The sequence below is a fragment of the Hippocampus zosterae genome, chromosome 12 (genome assembly GCF_025434085.1).
Source record: "Hippocampus zosterae strain Florida chromosome 12, ASM2543408v3, whole genome shotgun sequence".
Lineage (NCBI taxonomy): Eukaryota > Metazoa > Chordata > Actinopteri > Syngnathiformes > Syngnathidae > Hippocampus > Hippocampus zosterae.
The window spans coordinates 2,000,317-2,019,577 of record NC_067462.1 but is presented as its reverse complement, the minus strand read 5'-3'; the positions used below and the strand labels follow the sequence as shown (position 1 = coordinate 2,019,577).

General features: G+C 47.6%; 1 protein-coding gene across 3 annotated transcripts in view; it reads right to left on the bottom strand.

Annotated features, from left to right (window-relative positions):
• Window positions 1–710: 710 nt before the first annotated feature.
• Window positions 711–19,261, bottom strand: part of LOC127611838 (histone deacetylase 4-like) — a 45,786-nt gene continuing 27,235 nt past the window's right edge. For all 3 annotated transcript variants that reach the window (XM_052082619.1, XM_052082617.1, XM_052082618.1), the window contains exons 19-26: window positions 19,167–19,254; window positions 17,024–17,143; window positions 16,838–16,935; window positions 11,603–11,721; window positions 10,895–11,028; window positions 5,767–5,851; window positions 5,109–5,250; window positions 711–4,535 (exon numbers count right to left, since the gene is read on the bottom strand). In XM_052082619.1, coding sequence (XP_051938579.1) covers window positions 4,496–4,535; window positions 5,109–5,250; window positions 5,767–5,851; window positions 10,895–11,028; window positions 11,603–11,721; window positions 16,838–16,935; window positions 17,024–17,143; window positions 19,167–19,254 — 826 coding nt within the window. In that variant the 3' untranslated portion in view covers window positions 711–4,495. The remainder of the gene's footprint in view (window positions 4,536–5,108; window positions 5,251–5,766; window positions 5,852–10,894; window positions 11,029–11,602; window positions 11,722–16,837; window positions 16,936–17,023; window positions 17,144–19,166; window positions 19,255–19,261) is intronic.

Below are 19,261 nucleotides of genomic sequence, written 5' to 3'. Positions count from 1 at the left end.
CCAGGTTTGGACAGATAAACAGCGGAGGCGGACAGACGCTGTCATCAGAAGCTGCTAGTTTTGGCTCCATCCGAGAAACTAAATCATTCAGCGGTAGCGAACCCCCCCCCCCGTCTGCCGCTGTTATGAGAACTTGCATCGCTGCGGAAATTATGTTGGGATTATCGGCCAGTGGCTTGGACAAAAAAATATATATATATATTTCTATTCTGAACTAATATTTACATGACAATGGCCGGCCAGCTCATAGACAAATGTTGGAAAATGTACAACCACTTGTTTTGAAAATGACTCAAAAAAAGCAACTTAGTTCTACACAATAACGATCATAAAGGTCTGCCACTTTCAAATCACGCCAAAGCCAAAAGGTAAGCAGAGCTGCATTTAGTTTTCTCTTGACGCGCAGGTTTGTGGCAGGCGACCGCGTTAGATTCTGATCAGCGGCACACGTTTGTTGTGTTTGTGTTTTGCTCCGTGCGCCTCATACACCAAGTGAAAGAGTTGTCGCGGATGAAGTACCGCCTTTGTGAATGAAAATGATTATTTAATAGACGGATAAATCTTTTTCCCGGTGAAATAAATGTCTGCTCCTTCCTTTTTGTTGGCAGTTTCAGTGCTTACATTGTCACAGAGCGCTCTCAGTCAAAACGCAAGATGAGAAACTTGTCTGGCATACGTCGCAGCTGACCACAGACGGCAAGTCCCGTTGGTGAATTGTAAAATCCAGATTTAATGTTGGTCTCGGGTTTGTTGAATTTTTCAAATGTAACAGGTGCCATATAAAAAAACGCACGTTGGTCTACAATCCAAATCTCAGGACAGAAGAAGACGAGGGCAGTTTGGAAAAGTACAAATATGTGCACGACTAGGTGAAGCAAAGAGGCCGATGGGAATGAACACGTCCAAAAACGCCTCGTCCAAAAACGAAAAGAGAGCCCATAAAAATAAAAATAATAAAAAAAGCACATAGCAAAAAGGACAACTAGCGGCACTTTCCGTAAAAAGGGGCCCACTACATGGGAACGTGCACATCCCGCTTATAGAATAGAATCGTTTTCTTTTCATATATAGAACTCTACTATCAACAGACAATGCACAATTGTATACAAAGTAGAAACACCCCCCCAGCCCCCGCTCACCCGCCCCAAAACAAAAAAAAAAAGTACGCTCAGTCCATTTCAGGACCCTCATCGGTCTAGCAAGGGAACACAAGGCAACATCAACAAAATATACAAAACGATAAACAAATACAACAATAGCTCAAATCGGTTTACGACGTCCCCGGAAAGAAGGTTCAAAGAAAAATGTGTGCAAGGAAGATCGACGTCATTCACGTCAAACTGTCCAGACAACAAAAATCCACATTTGCGCGCTCACGGTTACCAATTCAGCCGGTTTTGCTGGGGCGACATGAAAGGGAAGAACGTCAACGACAACTTTCATTCGACTTCATGCGACACTCTCGTAAACGCGAAGGAACCCGCCAAATACTTTCAAACTGAACTTCCCTCGATAGCCATTCAAATACCCGTTGACAGACTTCGAAAGGCTGATTGGCGTTAAGAAGACTTTTAATCATATGGGACATCGGATGCCATTTGGAATCGTACTTAACTGCGGTGGTGCCTTGAGATACGAGTGCTTCGAGATACGATCTGTCGCCGGGGGCGATTTCTTACTTGAAACAGCCACATAACTTAAAAGTCGGCTAGCTTAAGTGCTAACACATGTCGGCAAATGCATACGATGAGCGTACAAAACTAGCGTCAGTGTGAAACAGCGATTTGAAGCAAGACTTGTCGACGTATCCGGAAAGGGCGACTAACATCACTACAAGCCCATTTAAATGACTATTAAACTCTAAAATTGGAAACTATTGGTTGATTGAACACCAACAAATTACAACATGAGTCAAAGTGAATGACATTCATACATTCTCCGACAATTTTTCACTATCGGACCAAGTATTGTTAAAAAGCAACTGTTCAGCCTGTAAATCATACCTTTAATGGAATAAGCGACAAGGGACCTAAAATATGCTAGTTTATTCATTCTATCGTATTTTTAATCATAAGATTCCCATAACCGATTAATCGGCCCGATTAATCCGATTAATCGGGCCGATTAATCGGTTATGGGAATCTTATCCTGCCAAATATCAGAATCGGGCTCAAGACATCCGAATCAGGCGGAAGCCGCAACCAGACGATATCCATCTGTCTCTATTATACTGCCCCCGGTGGCCAAGGAAGGCACGCACACCAGAAGGGAGAGCACAATAGCCATCGAGTTAAAGCAACAACAAAAAAGGAATCCATCTATTTAATTACACCATGACGGTTTATATTTATGATGCACAATAATAAAGACTGTCGCTTTTTCTGACTTGAAACACACCTTCGTTTTGTTTTGAGCGCGGTCACGGCACCAATTCCAGTCGTATCTCAAGGCATCACCAGAAAACAAAACCGGGTCATATGGTGAGGGTAACGTGAGGCAAAAAAAAAAAAAAGAAAATTTGCGGTGGCTGAATTGGATGTGCGCGCGGCCGCCACATGCTGCAGCACCTGACATTTGGGGAGCAGATGTTGAAGCGGCCGCCCCTCCGCAACCTCCCAGGTGGCATGTCGTGGAAAGCGCCTGGTTCGAAAACAGAAGGCCAGTGACTCTTTCCGTCCGAGGATGGCAAAACCTTCACCGGGACGACCATTTCTCAGGATAATTCTTCTTGCCACGTCGTTGCCACAACGCTGTGTTCCACATTATTAGGCAAACAAGCGCAATTTTCATTTCTTTCAGCAGCTAGACATTTAGAATGTATAGAATGGAAATGATAGAATATGACATACGCAAATGAAATAGAGATCTGCGGAAATTGAATTTGTCTTTGTTGTTAGTGCAAAGGTCCTCAAAGGTCCTTATGGAAAGTGAAAGCAACTTCGTGGATCCCGATGAATGCAAAGGGGCTACTTGTGGAAAAAAAAAAAACATTCTTCCAATTATGACCGAAGAGTATCAACAGGAAAACTCCTCATAATATTGATCAAAGATGTTATTCGATCGGAGCGGGATAAATATGGACAAAATCTCTGCAAGTGTTTGCATTGTTCAATGAGCTCTTCGACAACATTCCGAGGAAATCACAATGTCTCGTTAATGGCAAGCTCCTTTTTGATTTGGACCTCGATTGTCTGCTGTCAGCTTCAAAAATTTGAAAAAAATCAATCAATGACTGAAATATATGAACTTTTATGAACAGTATGTTGAGCATATATGTTGAGTATATGAGCAACAGTAAATACTTAAAAAAAATAATTGTAATAATATAAAATAATAAAAATAAAATCTTAAAATTTTTCTCAAAAATTTTTTTTCTCAATTTCTCAATTGTACTTTTTTTGTCATTCGGATTTTGTTTTTGCTCCTTTGTTTTGGGTGCAAAGTTACTTTTTGAAAAACAGATGAACAAGATGAACAAAATGTCTTTTCTTGTCGTTAAGGACGCGAGTTCTCAGTGGGGTTGCGGTCAGGGGATACGCCATTTTTCTCCCCGTCAAATGTTTAACCTCCATGGGTAATAATTTGGAACACAGCGTACAGAATTTTTTTTTTTTTTGTCTTTCACAGTGCATGCTACTTGTAAGTGCCTCCAGTGGACTGTCGGGTCTGACCTTGCAAAACGAGCGGAGGAAAACGCACGTCCACGTCCGCCTTGCTGCAGGCCATCAAATGTCAACAAGGCAACCCAACATCTCGCCGAGTCTTGGAGAAGTGGGTGGATAAGGGGTTGGGGGGGGGTGCCCTTTTTCAGAGCCCGTTTTTAAGGCATAAGCGCTTTAAGCAACTATCCAAAAATATCGATATTATTTGAAACAATAACAAAAAAAAAAGGCACAAACGCACAGATTTTTTTTTTCTTTTTTCCTTCCACCGTCACTCATTTCGGAATGAGAACACCTGCGGACCAGATTACACACTGGGAAAAATGGGAGCAAATTCATCTCTTTGTTCCGTTCTTTCATATAATTTTTTCACGAACGAAAAAAATAAAACAGCCGGAATGTTCCAACCTAAGTGCAGAATGACATTCTTAATATCCTCCGGTGGGTTTTGGATGAAAATATGCACACGAAAAGAAGACCTTATATAAAAAAAAATAAAAAGCAGGATGCAGAATCTGGTTTTGACTGACGTTGCAAAAAAAAAAAAAAAAAAGGACACCCCGACGTGTGTCTACTGTAGTGTATGAAAAGTACTGGCACTAAATGCTGCGGAATGGTCGCGCGTTCCACCAAGTGACGTCCATTTGGAGACATCAAGGTAGATTTACGTGACAATGTTTGTTGTTTTTTTTGTGGGCCGACCGCTCTCTGCGTGTCCTGTCCATTTTCTGGTCGGCGTCTGGCGATGACGCCGGCAGAGTGGCGTGGTGGGAGTGGTTCTGACCACCGTCGGGATGCAAAGTCTCAGTGCTGGAAAGGCGGGGGCGGCCGCTTTACATGGAGGCGTCCTCTTCCATCGGTTCTTCGTCGGCCCTGCACGCACGCACGCATGCACGCTTTAGTAATCGGCACGAGACTCCTGTCGTTATGGCATGAAGGGTTTAGGAGCGACTCGTCGGTGAGTCGACTACGCAATGAGAGGAAAAGCCTGAAGGCGATTGAAAATCTAGAGTAGCAAACAATGTTTTGCCAATGAATCAATGTCGTTTAAAAATAAAAATTAAAAAAAAAAAATGAAAAGGGATCGTCAAGGCAATTTTGGTGATGATTTGCTTTCGCATTAAAAAAAACGATACGGCAGGTTGGATCTGGCCCCCGGGCTTCGAGTTTGACACCTGCAACCTTCTTCTTTTATACTGGCCCCACCCCCCTGGAACGGCAGCCAATCACAAATCGCGGACACTTTCATGGTCTAAAAAAAACAGTCGCATCGAATCAAAAGAGTTTTTTGTAAAAGCATTCTCTCCTATTGCATTTGTTTAGTTTTTTTTTTTCAAAATGTCCCGTATTGTATAAAGAACGCATCAAGGCCACAAACGCCAAAGAATGAAACGAAAAACAGAATTGTCGTCGATCCGACTCCCGAGCAAGCTAGCGCAAACGTACTTCTTTCCAAAGTGCTTGTTGGCGACGGACAGCGAGGCCATCGCGGAGACGGTTTCAGCCTCGTCGGCGTCCCCCCGTAGGACTTCGCTCAAAGAGCATCCGAGCGTGGAGGCCGAGCGTTGCAGCGAGCGCCAGTATCCACCTGCGCGAACGAGACAAAAGCAAGATGTGATGAACGGGCTCAGGCTGAAATTTGAAAAGACATTTTGGCCAGTGAAATAAAATACAAACAGTCGTTGACAGATATTTCGTGTTTCGGGTTGCTTTGAACCGTTTCGTGCAAGTCGTAGGCTTTGATTTTAACAGACATTTGGCACATGGTTTTTACCGCGTGTCGCCCAGAAGCGACATCATTGGGAAGATGCGTAACCATATCCACCAGATTTTATTACGCAATCAATCCTTATTGCGATTTTTTGGGGTTTTTTTTTTTGTGAACTCACATTTGACAAAACTAAAGCCAATACTCAATCTAACAAAAACAAAGCGTTTTTGAAAAACAAACAAAAAATAAAATAATTAAACAAAAACTAACAAACCTGCTGCAAAATTCAATCAAAACAAAAAGTACATTTGTAAAAAACAGGTCAACCCCAATGAAAAGCCAAAAAGTGGGCGTGTCGTTTTTCCGAGCGCCAATTGATGATGATTCACTCACTGTGAGCTTCAAGAACTTTCTCCATCGAGCGGACGGCGTTGGCGTTTGGTCTCCGATGCAAGACTTCGTCTGGAATGGGCTCCAACTGAAACAAAAACATGCAAGAAATATTTTTTTTAAAAAAAAGTCATCTTCCCATGACTCCTCTGGCCGCCATTCGCAATTATTTGGCGTGTTTATGGATGGACACGACTGGAGCGCAGTCTCGATGCTTTCGATTGATTTTACGTTTCCTCCGGGGTGTTTGGTTTTTTTTTTGGGGGGGGGCGTCTTTGTTGAGGTTTCGAGCAAACACGGTGTTCTCAGACATCACGATGACCCCCGCTGACGGACATTCACGCACTACGCTCGCAATCGAAGATAATCCGCGACTTATCTGACCGCTCTCCGATTGCGCGCCTCATTCAGCCAACGGTGAGCAAAACCGGAGACCGCGTGGCAGAATTCGCTCCGCGCCAACCCGGCCCTCACAAGGAAACCAACCGGCGGTAACCTCACTTGAACTCTGGTTCGCTTTTGCCTCCTCCAGCTCAGCTCTGCATGTGAACTGACAAGCCAGGGGGGTGTGAAGAGCCAACTAAGTTGCTGACGCACCACGAAAACGCTCCGCGGCCACTCCGGAGCGCTGCTACGCTATAACAAAAATAAATAAATAAATAAAAAAGAGGACACTCTGCTCTTTGTACTGTGACCCACCCGGAGGACACAAACGCATGGAAACTGCTTGCTCATATGTGCGTGTGCAGTCTGGATCGGCACGCGGAGTTTCTCGCCACTTTTGTCAGACGACACATGAAATGGATGAAAAGGATGGCCAAAAAAAAAAAAAGACACAAAGACGACGTTCAAGTCGGGCGTGCCGGGGAGATGTCAAGGGCACTCGGGTTCTTCCGCCAGGTCGGAATAGTTCTTTTAATTTGAACAAATAGCGAGTGGGAGGGGTACACGGGTGGGGGGGAAGAAGGAAGAGGCAGTGCCGGGTTAAAGATACTTTAATCCCGCAGTGTCACGCCACACGACATCACGCGCACGGGAACGGACCGGGTGCTGGTGCATTTGCGATCTACACTTCATTTGTTTGTTTTTTTTTCAAAGTGCAATAGTTAAAACATTTCAAGGCTACACTGAACTGCTGACGTATAATTGCTGATGCTGGGCGGCCCGGTAGTCCAGTGGTTAGCACGTGGGCTTCACAGTGCAGAGGTACCGGGTTCGATTCCAGCTCCGGCCTCCCTGTGTGGAGTTTGCATGTTCTCCCCGGGCCTGCGTGGGTTTTCTCCGGGTGCTCCGGTTTCCTCCCACATTCCAAAAACATGCGTGGCAGGCTGATTGAACACTCTAAATTGTCCCTAGGTGTGAGTGTGAGCGCGGATGGTTGTTTGTTTCTGTGTGCCCTGCGATTGGCTGGCAACCGATTTCAGGGTGTCCCCCGCCTACTGCCCGGAGACAGCTGGGATAGGCTCCAGCACCCCCCGCGACCCTCGTGAGGATCAAGCGGTACGGAAATTGAATGAATGAATGAATGAATAATTGCTGATGCCTGCGCGTCTTGCTCGGAAAAGCACGACCTGGTCTGGTGAGTGACGTGGGCGTCGGTGAAGTAGAATGGAGAATTAGCCCGACGTCGGCGTGTCGATTTACTCGTCGTGAGTTGAGGCCGCCGACAACGCGTGCACGAATGGGCTTAAAACGTGGCGGCCTTCTTATGGTTGGTTCAAAAAAAGCGCAAAGTTCGCATATATTGTTCAGATTGCCTGTTGTAAATCATCACAACCAATCATGTCAGGGATCCATCGGGATGTTGACTGAAAATTTGTAAAAACACTGTCGGACAATTTTGGACAGGACTTGAGAATCATCGTAATGTGGACCGCGAAGGCATTGCCGAAGCATGCGGGGAAGTATTGATGTTAGCATATGATGCTAACATCAATACATACGGAACTTCATTTTTGAGGCTGAAGAAATTTGCCAAAGACAAATTCTCCAAGCTAGCCCGGAGTTGACCAAGCGTCGGCGTTTGGTTGAAAAAGTTGCCCTGCGAGCCTTGGGGCGAAAATGACTTTCTGTAAGCCCGCTTGCTTGAACTCTCCGTCAAAGCGAGGTCAGGGGTTCTCTGGGGTTTTGCGGGGCTCACCTCGGCGAGTGATTGGATGGGGGGGTGGGGCCCGGGGGAGGGAGGGCGGTTTGCCTACCTGATTGACAGCTGGGCCCCATGCTTATAAACTTTAATGGCTCATGTCAGGGTCCTCTGAGGGGGTGGGGTGGGGGGGGGCAGGGGGCCACCTGGCAGAAGGGCCAACACACAGTACGCGCTATATGGAAGCCAACAAGGTCCACGGTGACACAAATCCCGAGGCGGTACGAAGCGGACGACGCTTCGCAACGTCTTCCGCGACACGATGACTGATGTCCTGGCAAACCCGAGAGCGAGACACCGCGGAAAGCCACGAGCTCAGAGCGAGGAATGTGCGCCGGTATAAACATTCCGGGGGGGGGGCTGAAACAAAAACAGTGGAAAGAGGTGGGATTCCACTTGTTCAGCAAAAGAAAAAGGCGCACAAAGGCGTCCATTGTTTACTGTTGTGGCGGCGTACATGTGTTAGCGGCGGCCAAAAGCTGTTGATTATGTCATGCTAACTGAGCGGGGGGGTAATGGCGTGTGCCGAGCAAACCTGGTGATCTTTTCCACTGGCGCAGCCACGGGGGTGAACGGTCGGGCCCCGAGAGGGCGCAGGTGAATTTGAGCGTCTTACTGTAAGCGGAGCGAAAGCAGTCGGCGACAGCTGCTAGCCATTAGCATATTAGCCCGTTGTTGATCAAATCATCGCTAACAAGCGCGTGTCGCAATGGGGCCCACATCTGTTTGCGAGCCCTCATTAATTAGTCCCAAGTTCGCAGACGAATATCGCAGTCGCTCATACATCACTCGGAAGCTATTTAACGAAGGGGGCGGGGGGGACTTTGGCGTTACGCGCGGCGTCGACGGAGGGCGGCCGCGCGGTCCGTACGGTCCACGTTTTGTCATCTCTTGTTGTGCAAATTCATTTGAGCGTTTTTTCAAGAGAACCTCGGGCTCATTACTTGGCAAGAAACGGCAAAGTATATTTCTCGCTCTGGCGAGCGGTAAAAGGGCGGGCGTACGAGCTACGCCGCCAAGGTGAAGAGGTCACGGGTCACGCCTAAGGGGATGAAATCGGGACATAGTCTTACGGCATTGCGCAATGCCATCAAAGCCTTTGGATGCAACTTTATTCAGTGAATCAAATCCACGGGAGTTATTGAGGTCACCGGGAGGCTTAAATGATTGTGCCGAAGTTAGGCAGCAAAAATAGCCTGGAAAAAGTGCATCGAGGGGTAGAGGATCGGAAAACAAACGGGCCTGGTTTCTCCTTCTCGCTGCAACGCGCCATTGATGTTTTCCAGCCGCATTCCATGACCATTACCGAGACCTTCACTGATATTATGATAAAGGTGCTCGCTTCCTGTTTTCATCCCATCGGGGACATTTTAGGCTCTTTCTGCTCGTCGGGTATCAAAACTCTGAGCATCTAAATGTGACCCCCCCAACCTAACCTGACCTGACAGCCTGGTAGAAGTCAAGACAACAAGATGGATTCCTCTTTCTGCTGGTGACGGTTGAACTTTTGTCTTTGAACCGCGCTTGGCAAAACTGGCGAGTTTTCCACCATGTTGAGTGAGGCCCACGAAACAAACTTTGGAAGAACAACAACAACCGGCGATTCCAAGTGGCCGATTCCAAACTCCTTGAACAGTACAAGAAGATGTATTTTCAATCCGGCGTGGCAAACAACCCGCTTTGTGAAAAATCAGGTTTCCTCACGCTCCACTTCAAAGGATTCCCGCATTTCCCCCCGTCCGATCCGCTCCCGAGACCCGGGCCGACCCCGTGCAAAGGAGGGCTGGCGAGGGTAACCGCTTTCAGATGTGCACCGGCGGCGGGGCCTCGGCTGCGAGCGAGCGGGCGTCCCGCAGGGCTCAGGCAATTGGAGCTCATTGCCTCCTGCCTATTTTCAAATTTTCAGCTCTCCTCGGCACTCATCCAGTGACCTCCAACCCCCCCACAAAAAAAAAAAAAACACCGCCACGTCTGGTGCTCGGCAGGTTGCCGAAATTTTAAACGTGCACCCCTTGATCCGATTCATAATTTTTGCAGCAGAGCAAATGACGGACCGGTCATCCATTGATGTCCATCCAGCAACTGCGTCACATCATCTGCTCCAAGAGCCATAAGTGATGCAATAAATTTTTTTTTTTTTAAACAACAACAACAAACAGTTGATTGAGCAGTTCAGTAGGAGTAAATCAATCTGCTCACAGCAGACATTCATGGCCGACCGGCTTCCTCCTGCACCCGAGTACGACAACGGCGCTCCATTTTTAACCGACTGAAATTTAACAAACACTTTTCACTCATTAGTGTCCAAAGAAAAACTACAAAAAAAAAATCTCCAGACTTTCAATCTCGAGGTTGAACGTTTCTCGGACTGACTTAATTGATGCGTTTACGCTTGGACTTGCTGACTAAAGCGTAAAAATAACGACAACGTGGATACGGACCAAGACTATCGATTGGTGAAAAAAAATATATACATATATACCAAATTGGCCACATTTGGACATTCAGGGTTTTTCTCAAGCGTAGTAGACAGTAGTCCCTCAACAAGAGAAGAAGAAGAAGTTGTCTTAGTTACATAATCCGGCCCAGAGGGAGAACACTAGCCCAACTTCTCCATCGGCTCCAAGAAAAAGCGGAGGCGGCTCCTGCCGCTTTCGGCTATTCTGTCGGGTGCCGTGAATCACAAAAGTTGCGATCCAGAGTCCAACCTACACGCACTCCCACAATTAACCTTTTGCCTGGAAACCCTCTCCTCCCGCCGTCTCTCCGGGAGGGTGCGCGCCTCTGCCGACTTCCTATCAGAGCGGAGGACTCTATCGCGGACCCGGCGTACGACGCCGTCGAGAAGCTCGAAAGCCGGCGTGTGACGGAAAAGCCGCTTTCAAATGGCTTGTTAGCAAATTAACGTTAGCTACTTTGGTGAGCATTTCTTGAGACTGCAACTACCGCCCGTCCCTCCGGTCCGAGCCCGGCCGGCTGTCGGCTTACCTCGTTGCCGAGCAGAGCGGAGACGCAGGCCTCAGACGCGTCGCATATGGCTTTGAGGTCATGGCCTCCCTCCAGGGCGAGTACCAGCCGACCGCCTGCCAGAGCCATCAGCTGCCTGGTCAGGTAGCCGAAACCTGGACGCACGGGAAATGACAAGCCCAGAGAAGAAAATGTTGGGGAGGCCCATGAAGCGCTCACTTCCTTTTTGGAAACCGATCAGAGAAATAATAAAAGAGGGTCCCACGCATGGCTTAAAAGAAGGGGAATAAACTCACGAGAGGAAGAAAAGTGTGCCTCTCCTTTTGAAACAATCATTCGTGCCTTCGTCACATCTCGGCCGGATTACTGTAAGGCGCTTTGCTTTAAAGTCAGACGATCCTCCATTAAGGAACTCCAGTTGGGCCAAAATGCCGCCTCTTGACTGCTACTCGTAAGAGGGAGCAGATTGGTCTTACTCTGGCGTCCCTTCACCGGCTCATTTTAAGAGTTCTTTTGAAGATCTTAAAATGACTTTGTCATCTCAGAGCATGGCACGCTGGTACTGTAGTGGGCCTCCTGCAGTTTTTACTTTTGCGTTTTGAAGCCCTGAAGTTTATTGAATACGAGTTCACAATGTGGCCTTATTGCCATCACAGTACGACTTTCCAAAGAAAGCCTCGTTACAATAACATCATTCTGAATCTTAAATTGGTTTCACTTGCTACTTACATTTGCCAGTCAGCGTGTATCCACCCAAAGGCGGCGCGTGTCCGTCCACCGGGTCAAAACCAGATGATACCAGAACCACGTCCGGAGCAAACTCGTTGGCTATGGGCATCACCACTGTCCTGGAAACGGAAACAACCACAACCAAAACAATTTTCTGAACACAAACTTTCATCTGCACATACAGAGGTCTCGTAAGCGTAGGGCAGGTCGCACCCGATGAGAACTTTTTCTGCTGCTCTTATCTGGCCGCACATTTCATTTGCCATTATTTTTGTAGCAGTCATGTGAAAAGGCTGGCTGAGCGACATAGCCGCCGACGAGGCCAAACACCGACCGATCCAAGAAATACAACATTTCCTGAGAAAAGAACTGTCACTCCACCCATTCCCGAGTGCAATCGAAACCAAAAAGTGCGTCTCAGCAAATAATGACCCCCCCCCCCAAAAAAAAAATTATGATATTGCCTTTTGATGGGATCAAACTGTCTGGAAGTTTCAAGTTGCTCAGTCAACTGAAGGCAAAGTCACTGCTGAGACCTCAGACAGATTAGCAAGAATAGAGCTTTACCCTCCAATTTATTTATTTATTCATTTATTTAAAGGGGGGGGGCACAGACACACACGCAGCCATTCAACATGTGTGCACGGAAGTAAAAGTCACCGCACGACTTTCTAGAAATGGTAATTTTGGAACTTGGGAGGCGGTAATAGAAGCTCCGTAAGTGGAAAGGAGCCAGAGGGCAGTTATAATTGCATGGAAGGCAAGTCCAACAGATACTTCTAAAAGTGGATGGGTGTGGTGAATGACAACTCCAAGATGACATGCAGCTCCTGGACCGCTTACATGGACTGTTTGCACACACACACGCTATCGGCACAATCCAATCGGGACCAACAGTGTTTGATACAAATTCATCCAGGAGTGTGACGGTTCCTTGCCGACCACAAGACAACACGGACGTTTAATTTTCTCCGTAAATAGTTACCGCAGGGCCAAACACGCGGTCGGTTCCCGGAGACCTTCGGTGGCCTCTGAACACACGTTTTTGAAAAGGGTAGGAGGGAGTGTCTGATTTTTAGGGCTGTAGTGTTGTTAGTGGGGAGCGACGGAGTGCCACAGGGTTCCAGCGTAGGTCCTCTGTAGTTTAAAAAGGCCTCGGGGGCACAGTGACGGTTCGCTGATTGAGCGGCGTGCTATTAACTCTGGAGGGGGCCACCGTCACTTTTCCAATCTTGTTCACCACCAAATTACTACTTTACACTGGGAAGACCACACCACACCCCCCACCACCGCCAAAACATTCATGCACTTGTCTCAGCAGGGAACGAGGCACTCTTAGGGTGCGGTTAGGATGCCCAGATAAGGCATACTGTTGCATTTGGCCTCATGGGGGTCGTGGGCATGCCGGAGAATATCCCAGCTGTCTTCGGGCAGCAGGCGGGGTACACCCTCAATTGGTTGCCAGCCAATCAGAGGGCACACCGAGACGAACAACCATCCATGCTCACAATCGCACCTAGGGACAATTTCGAGTGTTCCGCTAACCTGCCACGAATGTTTTTGGAACGTGGGAGGAAACTGGAAAAAGATCAATTAAAAAAAAATATCGCGGTGAAGCAATGCATATGAGTTTCACTCATTGAAATTGAGTTTCCGACCATATTTCAATTTATTGCATCGTCGGAGAACATGGTTGAAGGTTTACCGATAAACTACGATACAATTTCAAAGAGCCGATATTCCCGTTTCTGGTGTAGCTGCTGTTAAAGCGCTACATAAAGAACTAAATAAAGTTGCGTTTGGTTACTTGAACACTTTATGGGGGCCAAAAGTAAATGTTGCCGATTTCAAAAATCTGTGAGTGAGTCAGCAACGTCGATGAAGGTGAATCATGACCGACGTCTAAAAGTGGAAGCGGCATAAACAAACGTTGAATTTTTTTTGCTACTCCGGCACATGTGCGCATTTGGAGCGAGACGCCACGGCGAAGGAAAACCTTGACCGCCACGTTTTACCCGCAGCTCTTCCGTCCACCTCTTCCAACCTTGAGCGCAACGAGGCGCTTCTGGTGGCGATGATAAAAGCAGCTGCTCTGATGACTTGTGCCTCCCGCCCCGCCGGAATAAAATCTTGACATGTTAGGAAGTGAGACGGCTACAGCAATCCGGTCGGAGAGGCTGGCACGTGGGAGGAAGACGGAATTTTTCAGGAAGACTTATGGTGCGTGATGTATTTGCCATGTCGGTTATTTTGGAATCAAATCATCTGTTACATGAGCACTACTTATATGCTCGAAGGGCGCCTGCGATGGAAATTTGTCTTATACAGTGGTGCTTTGAGATACAAGTGCCTTAACTTACAAGGCTTTTGAGATACAACCCGGCGCTCGTCTGATTTATTTATTTCACTCGAGATAGGAGCAAAACGTTGCGATACGTTCTTCACCACTACCACTAGGTGGCAGCAGCAAACTTGACAACATTCGGCTACTTTTAATTCGGTTTCCTTGCAGTGGAAGGATATTAGCCGTTGGTGGCGCTACTGCGTCATTAATGTACTTTTGCCAATAGACCCCATAGAAGAAGAAGAAGATGAAGAAGAGGAAGAAGGAGGAGGAATTATGCAGTGGATTATGGTTGGGAGCGGCCCGGTAGTCCAGTGGTTAGCACGTGGGCTTCACAGTGCAGAGGTACCGGGTTCGATTCCAGCTCCGGCCTCCCTGTGTGGAGTTTGCATGTTCTCCCCGGGCCTGCGTGGGTTTTCTCCGGGTGCTCCGGTTTCCTCCCACATTCCAAAAACATGCGTGGCAGGCTGATTGAACACTCCAAATTGTCCCTAGGCGTGAGTGTGAGCGTGGATGGTTGTTTGTCTATGTGTGCCCTGCGATTGGCTGGCAACCGATTCAGGGTGTCCCCCGCCTACTGCCCGGAGACAGCTGGGATAGGCTCCAGCACCCCCCGCGACCCTAGTGAGGATCAAGCGGTACGGAAGATGAATGAATGAATTATGGTTGGTTCGCACCATCACCGAGTGGGAAGTGAGCCTGCACTGCCTGCACTTCAAGTCAGCTGAGCGGACCACGACGCCGTCCGTGACGAGATAAATATACGTTTAGTGCGAATATTTCATTTCCGTAGGCACCCTCGGGAACGGTTGATGTGGTTTCTAAGAACATACACGGACTGTAGGTCCATTTAATAATCTTTTACAATGTGCAAAAAAAAAAAAAAAAAAGCTGTTTTGGGATAAGGGCCGCCTCAAGCTGCCAACACAAAGCTACATGGCAAAACCTTCAGGGCTTCCCTCTCCGTTCATAAAAAAAAGTCCAGCAGAACACGAGACGAAAGAGGGAATGAGAAAAAAAAAAACTCACTCACACGCACACTAACTCTTCAAAGCCGTGTCATCTGGCTCGGAGGAGAGCTGGCTTGAATTAAGTTTAATTCTTCTCCCCTCTCATTGAGCAAGTGGAAGGAGAAGGGAGAGAGCGAGAGAGAAAGAAAAAGAGACTCGGGGAGAGGAAGCTTCTGGTTTTCATTAGAAGCAATATTCTTATCTTTTTTTCTTGCGGCTCAAACTTGATCCCCCGTAAAAGCAACGTGGCACAAGAGGAAGGTTTGGGGCAACAGACAGGGCGTGCATCCCCCCCCCCCCCAAAAAAAAGAGGACGGCAGGACTGTGTTGTTGTACTTCAGCGCGCTCCAAAGAATCAACTACTTATCAATGATCCCATTGATCGATAATCCTTTTTTTTAAAATCAATTAATTGTTTCGAGACGTAGTTTAATTTAAAAGTACCCAAATGCTCGGAATTTCAGCCTTGGGGTTTTATTTTTCTGTCGCCCTCCATGTAAGCAGCCGTATCTTTGCGTTGAATCGGCTCGGGATTTTGGAGCTGATCCGTGCTGACTAACAGATCACCAGTCGCATTGGATTTGAGATCAGCACAGCTTTTGAGTTGAAGATTAAGATTAGGCAGCAGATTAGAAAGACAAAACTCCGATGTTTGGAGGTGAGACTTTTTTGGTATGCCACATTTACTCTCCTTCACATTTCCACATGTGGTCTTGACATGTTTCAAGAATGAAAATATAAAAATTGGGTTTTGCTTGCTGGAAAATAGTTGCCAGCATTAAAACCAACAAACATGTTTTTAAAGGAGATGGCGATTTTGATGATTATTTTGACACATTCTACCCACATTTCGCCCTGAAAGCGATCGTAAAGGTGGCAAACATATTTCTCGAGTTTGGAGTGAAGGCAAAGACATTTTTCACACCGCATGACGCTATCGCCTAGCGCACGCTCGGACGGATCTTCCCGAGGCGGCTGCCCGCACGCACATGCCGATCGAGACGAGGAAGAGAATGATGGAGAGGGAGATGGCCACGAGGTCTGGCATGCATTAAGAAGATGTTTTGCGCGCTTCCAGGAGACTGCGTGCCCACAACAGCCGACTGACGGTTTGATATCTGTCGTTGGAGAGTTACTGGCGCCTTTTCAGAGACAGCACTGGAACAAAAGGGAATCACTTTCTTCTTTTGAGACATCTCCACCCGCGCGGTTATAAATATACTTGAAGGAGACATAAGGAAAATGGACTTTGCGTATAAATAGTCGTGTGTCCTGAGGGCCCGGCCACCCACCGAGAAAGAATTTCAACAAACATGATGTGCCACTTTTTGTGAGTGAGCCCTCGGTGGCTAATTTACATTAAAACCACATCCACAGTTTCTCCATCCTCGAGCTGGGACTCGGTAACGATATGCCACTTTCAAACGGAGATTGCACTTTGTGAAGCACGATCATGTTAAAGTCAAAAGGTAAGCAGAGCTGCGTTGACTTTGGTTGGATGCAGAGATTAACATTAGCTAACAACCTGATGAATTTATCGACCCGCTGGTCATTGGTGGGTAGGGGGGGATTTTTGTTTTGCAATGTGTCCTCTACATGCGCCACATTTGCTGATCTGCACACTGCGAAGTGGATGAAATGTGGCGTATGAAGTGCTGCTTCTGCGAGGGAAAATTATTCCCCCCTCCTCACACTCTGGACCCTGACGAGAGGCAACTTGCCTTGTTCAACCCCCCCCCCCCCCAGCCGCGCCTCAGGTCGTCATGGTGACGGAGGCCATTGTGACCATTGGCTCGGCAGTACGGGACGGAGGTGAAGGGTGACTCGCTCGCATGGGACCGGCCAGCCAATCGAAATGATTTACACGAGACAAGAAATTACCGGAATGCTGCCAAGTACTCGGCATCGCCCATGGGTGGTTCGAGTCCTCCAGTGAAGGCCATATTGACGTTGAAGCCGGTACCAGGGCCGCTGCCAACCTAACAGCGCCGGCAAACACGAGTCGGTTCGTGAATTCATCAAGAAATGGTATTTTTGAAAGGGCCACGGTCGGTCGGACAGAGGTACCTCATCGGGGGCTCCGCTTCCTGGGAAAAAGTTGCCGTCGTCGTAGCGATGCAAGGACAGGTAAAGGACGTTGGGGTCGGTGTAGAAAGCCTGCTGGGTCCCGTTGCCGTGGTGAACATCCTGGTTATGCCAAATAAAAACGGCAGCTCAGGGTCGCGCTTGGTAAAGAGAAAAGTGCGGTCAAGACAAAATGAATTCACGGCATCAACAATTATCTGTGGCGGCTTCCGCCCGGAGCTCGTCAAAGTCTGAGCCTAGATTCAATTTGCCTCATGCGTCTTTCAGCTGTTTTTGCGTCAGGCTGCTTCAAACCAAAATGGCTGCCTTTCTGCGCAACTGCGAGCATGAAGCCATGAGACTTTTTCAATCACTTGTCAATCAGTGAAATTGGTGCCAGGGACTTTTTTTTTCTTTTTCCAGGTGCGCTAGCAGGTGAGTATTGGGGCAGAGGGTATGTTCGGAACCCCTAAAATACATTCATTGTCACCCAAATGGAAAAAAAAAAAGCTCAGTTTTGTGGCATGTTGAGGCCCCGCCCCCAAATAGCTTCCATTAGTGAGAAGAATGACAAGAATCACAGATTGTGCACAGAGGCAAAGAAAAGGCGCAATGACTGAAGGCAGCTGGTTCTGAGTTGGGGGAAAAAAAAAAAAAGGGGGGGGCTGGTTTGAATAGACGGCCCCAAAAACATCCCCGTTGTCTGGCGGCAGAGTGGCACGACAAAGTGCTGGCGGAACAACATCTCATCCAGCAGGAGACACGCAGACAGACAGCGGACGGACGGACGGACCAAGAGGAAATGGAAAATAAAAGGCTTCCGAGAATAGTCACGAGCTGGCACGCTCCACCTCGAACGCAACCACGGCGTTGCCGTGCACTCTTCAAAGCCCTTTTTGGACGACATGTCCTGCAAGTATGCGGCGAGTCATCTGTTTAGGATCGTTTGGTGTGGCGACACGCTACGCAACAACTGCAGAGAGGGGAAAAAAAAAACAAAAAAAAACAAAGGCCTCGAAAACGGCGTCATCAGCTTTTGGGCGCTTCGCATGATGACCCGAGTCACAAGTATCTTCACAAATTCTGTTTTTTGTTTTTGTGGAATCTATAACTTATTAGTTGTTGTTTGAGTAGCCATCTCAAGATGGTGCCAAAGGCCTGGCTGACGGAGCGCCGAGCGGAGTCAAGGAAGGATGTTGAAGTGATGAAGGGAAAACATAACTGACACTCCCTGACAAGTATTTGTTTGGATTATTCTCATTATTTTTTTTCTGGGAAAAAAAAACAACAACAGAGTGTTAAGGAGCCGGTTTCTGCAAATAAAGACAGATAAACACAAACAATAGGTGAGTTTAGATAAGACATTCAACATTGTAACACTGGCTAATAACAACGGTGCGTCATTTGGACAAATTCCCAAGTAGGAGTTGACCAAAGTACAAGAGTAGAAACTCGGCCAAAATGGCCGACTTCCTATTCATTTATTTTTGGCCTCGAGTCTTTTTCAGGTGTCGCGTGAGGACGGACAACAAAGTTGATGGCAATCAGTGAAACCTGCGCCCGCTGTGCAGTTTTGTTTTTCTTCCTTAAAATTGTCCAAGGAGTCATCATCCATCCATCCATCCATCCATTTTCTGAACCGCTTAATCCTCACTAGGGTCGCGGGGGGTGCTGGAGCCTATCCCAGCTGTCTTTGGGCAGTAGGCGGGGGACACCCTGAATCGGTTGACAGCCAATCGCAGGGCACACATAGACGAACAACCATCCACGTTCACACTCACACCTAGGGACAATTTAGAGTGTTCAATCAGCCTGCCATGCATGTTTTTTGGAATGTGGGAGGAAACCGGAGTACCCGGAGAAAACCCACGCAGGCCCGGGGAGAACATGCAAACTCCACACAGGGAGGCCGGAGCTGGAATCGAACCCGGTACCTCTGCACTGTGAAGCCCACGTGCTAACCACTGGACTACCGGGCCGCCAGGAGTGATCATAAAGGCTTTTTTCAAAACAGGGCCCGATGAGAAAACAATTTTGATGGAAAGACGAGACAGAACGTGTGCAAACAGAGAAGACACGATCCCATTTTCACATTTCCGGAAGCCGACGGAAGCGGCTTTTTGCCAGTGTTTTCTGTGGCACTTACCCAGTCCACGATGAGGATCTTGCTGACATTGAGCCTCTGCTGCAGGAGCTTGGCGGCGACGGCCACCGAGTTGAAGTAACAGAATCCCCTGAGAA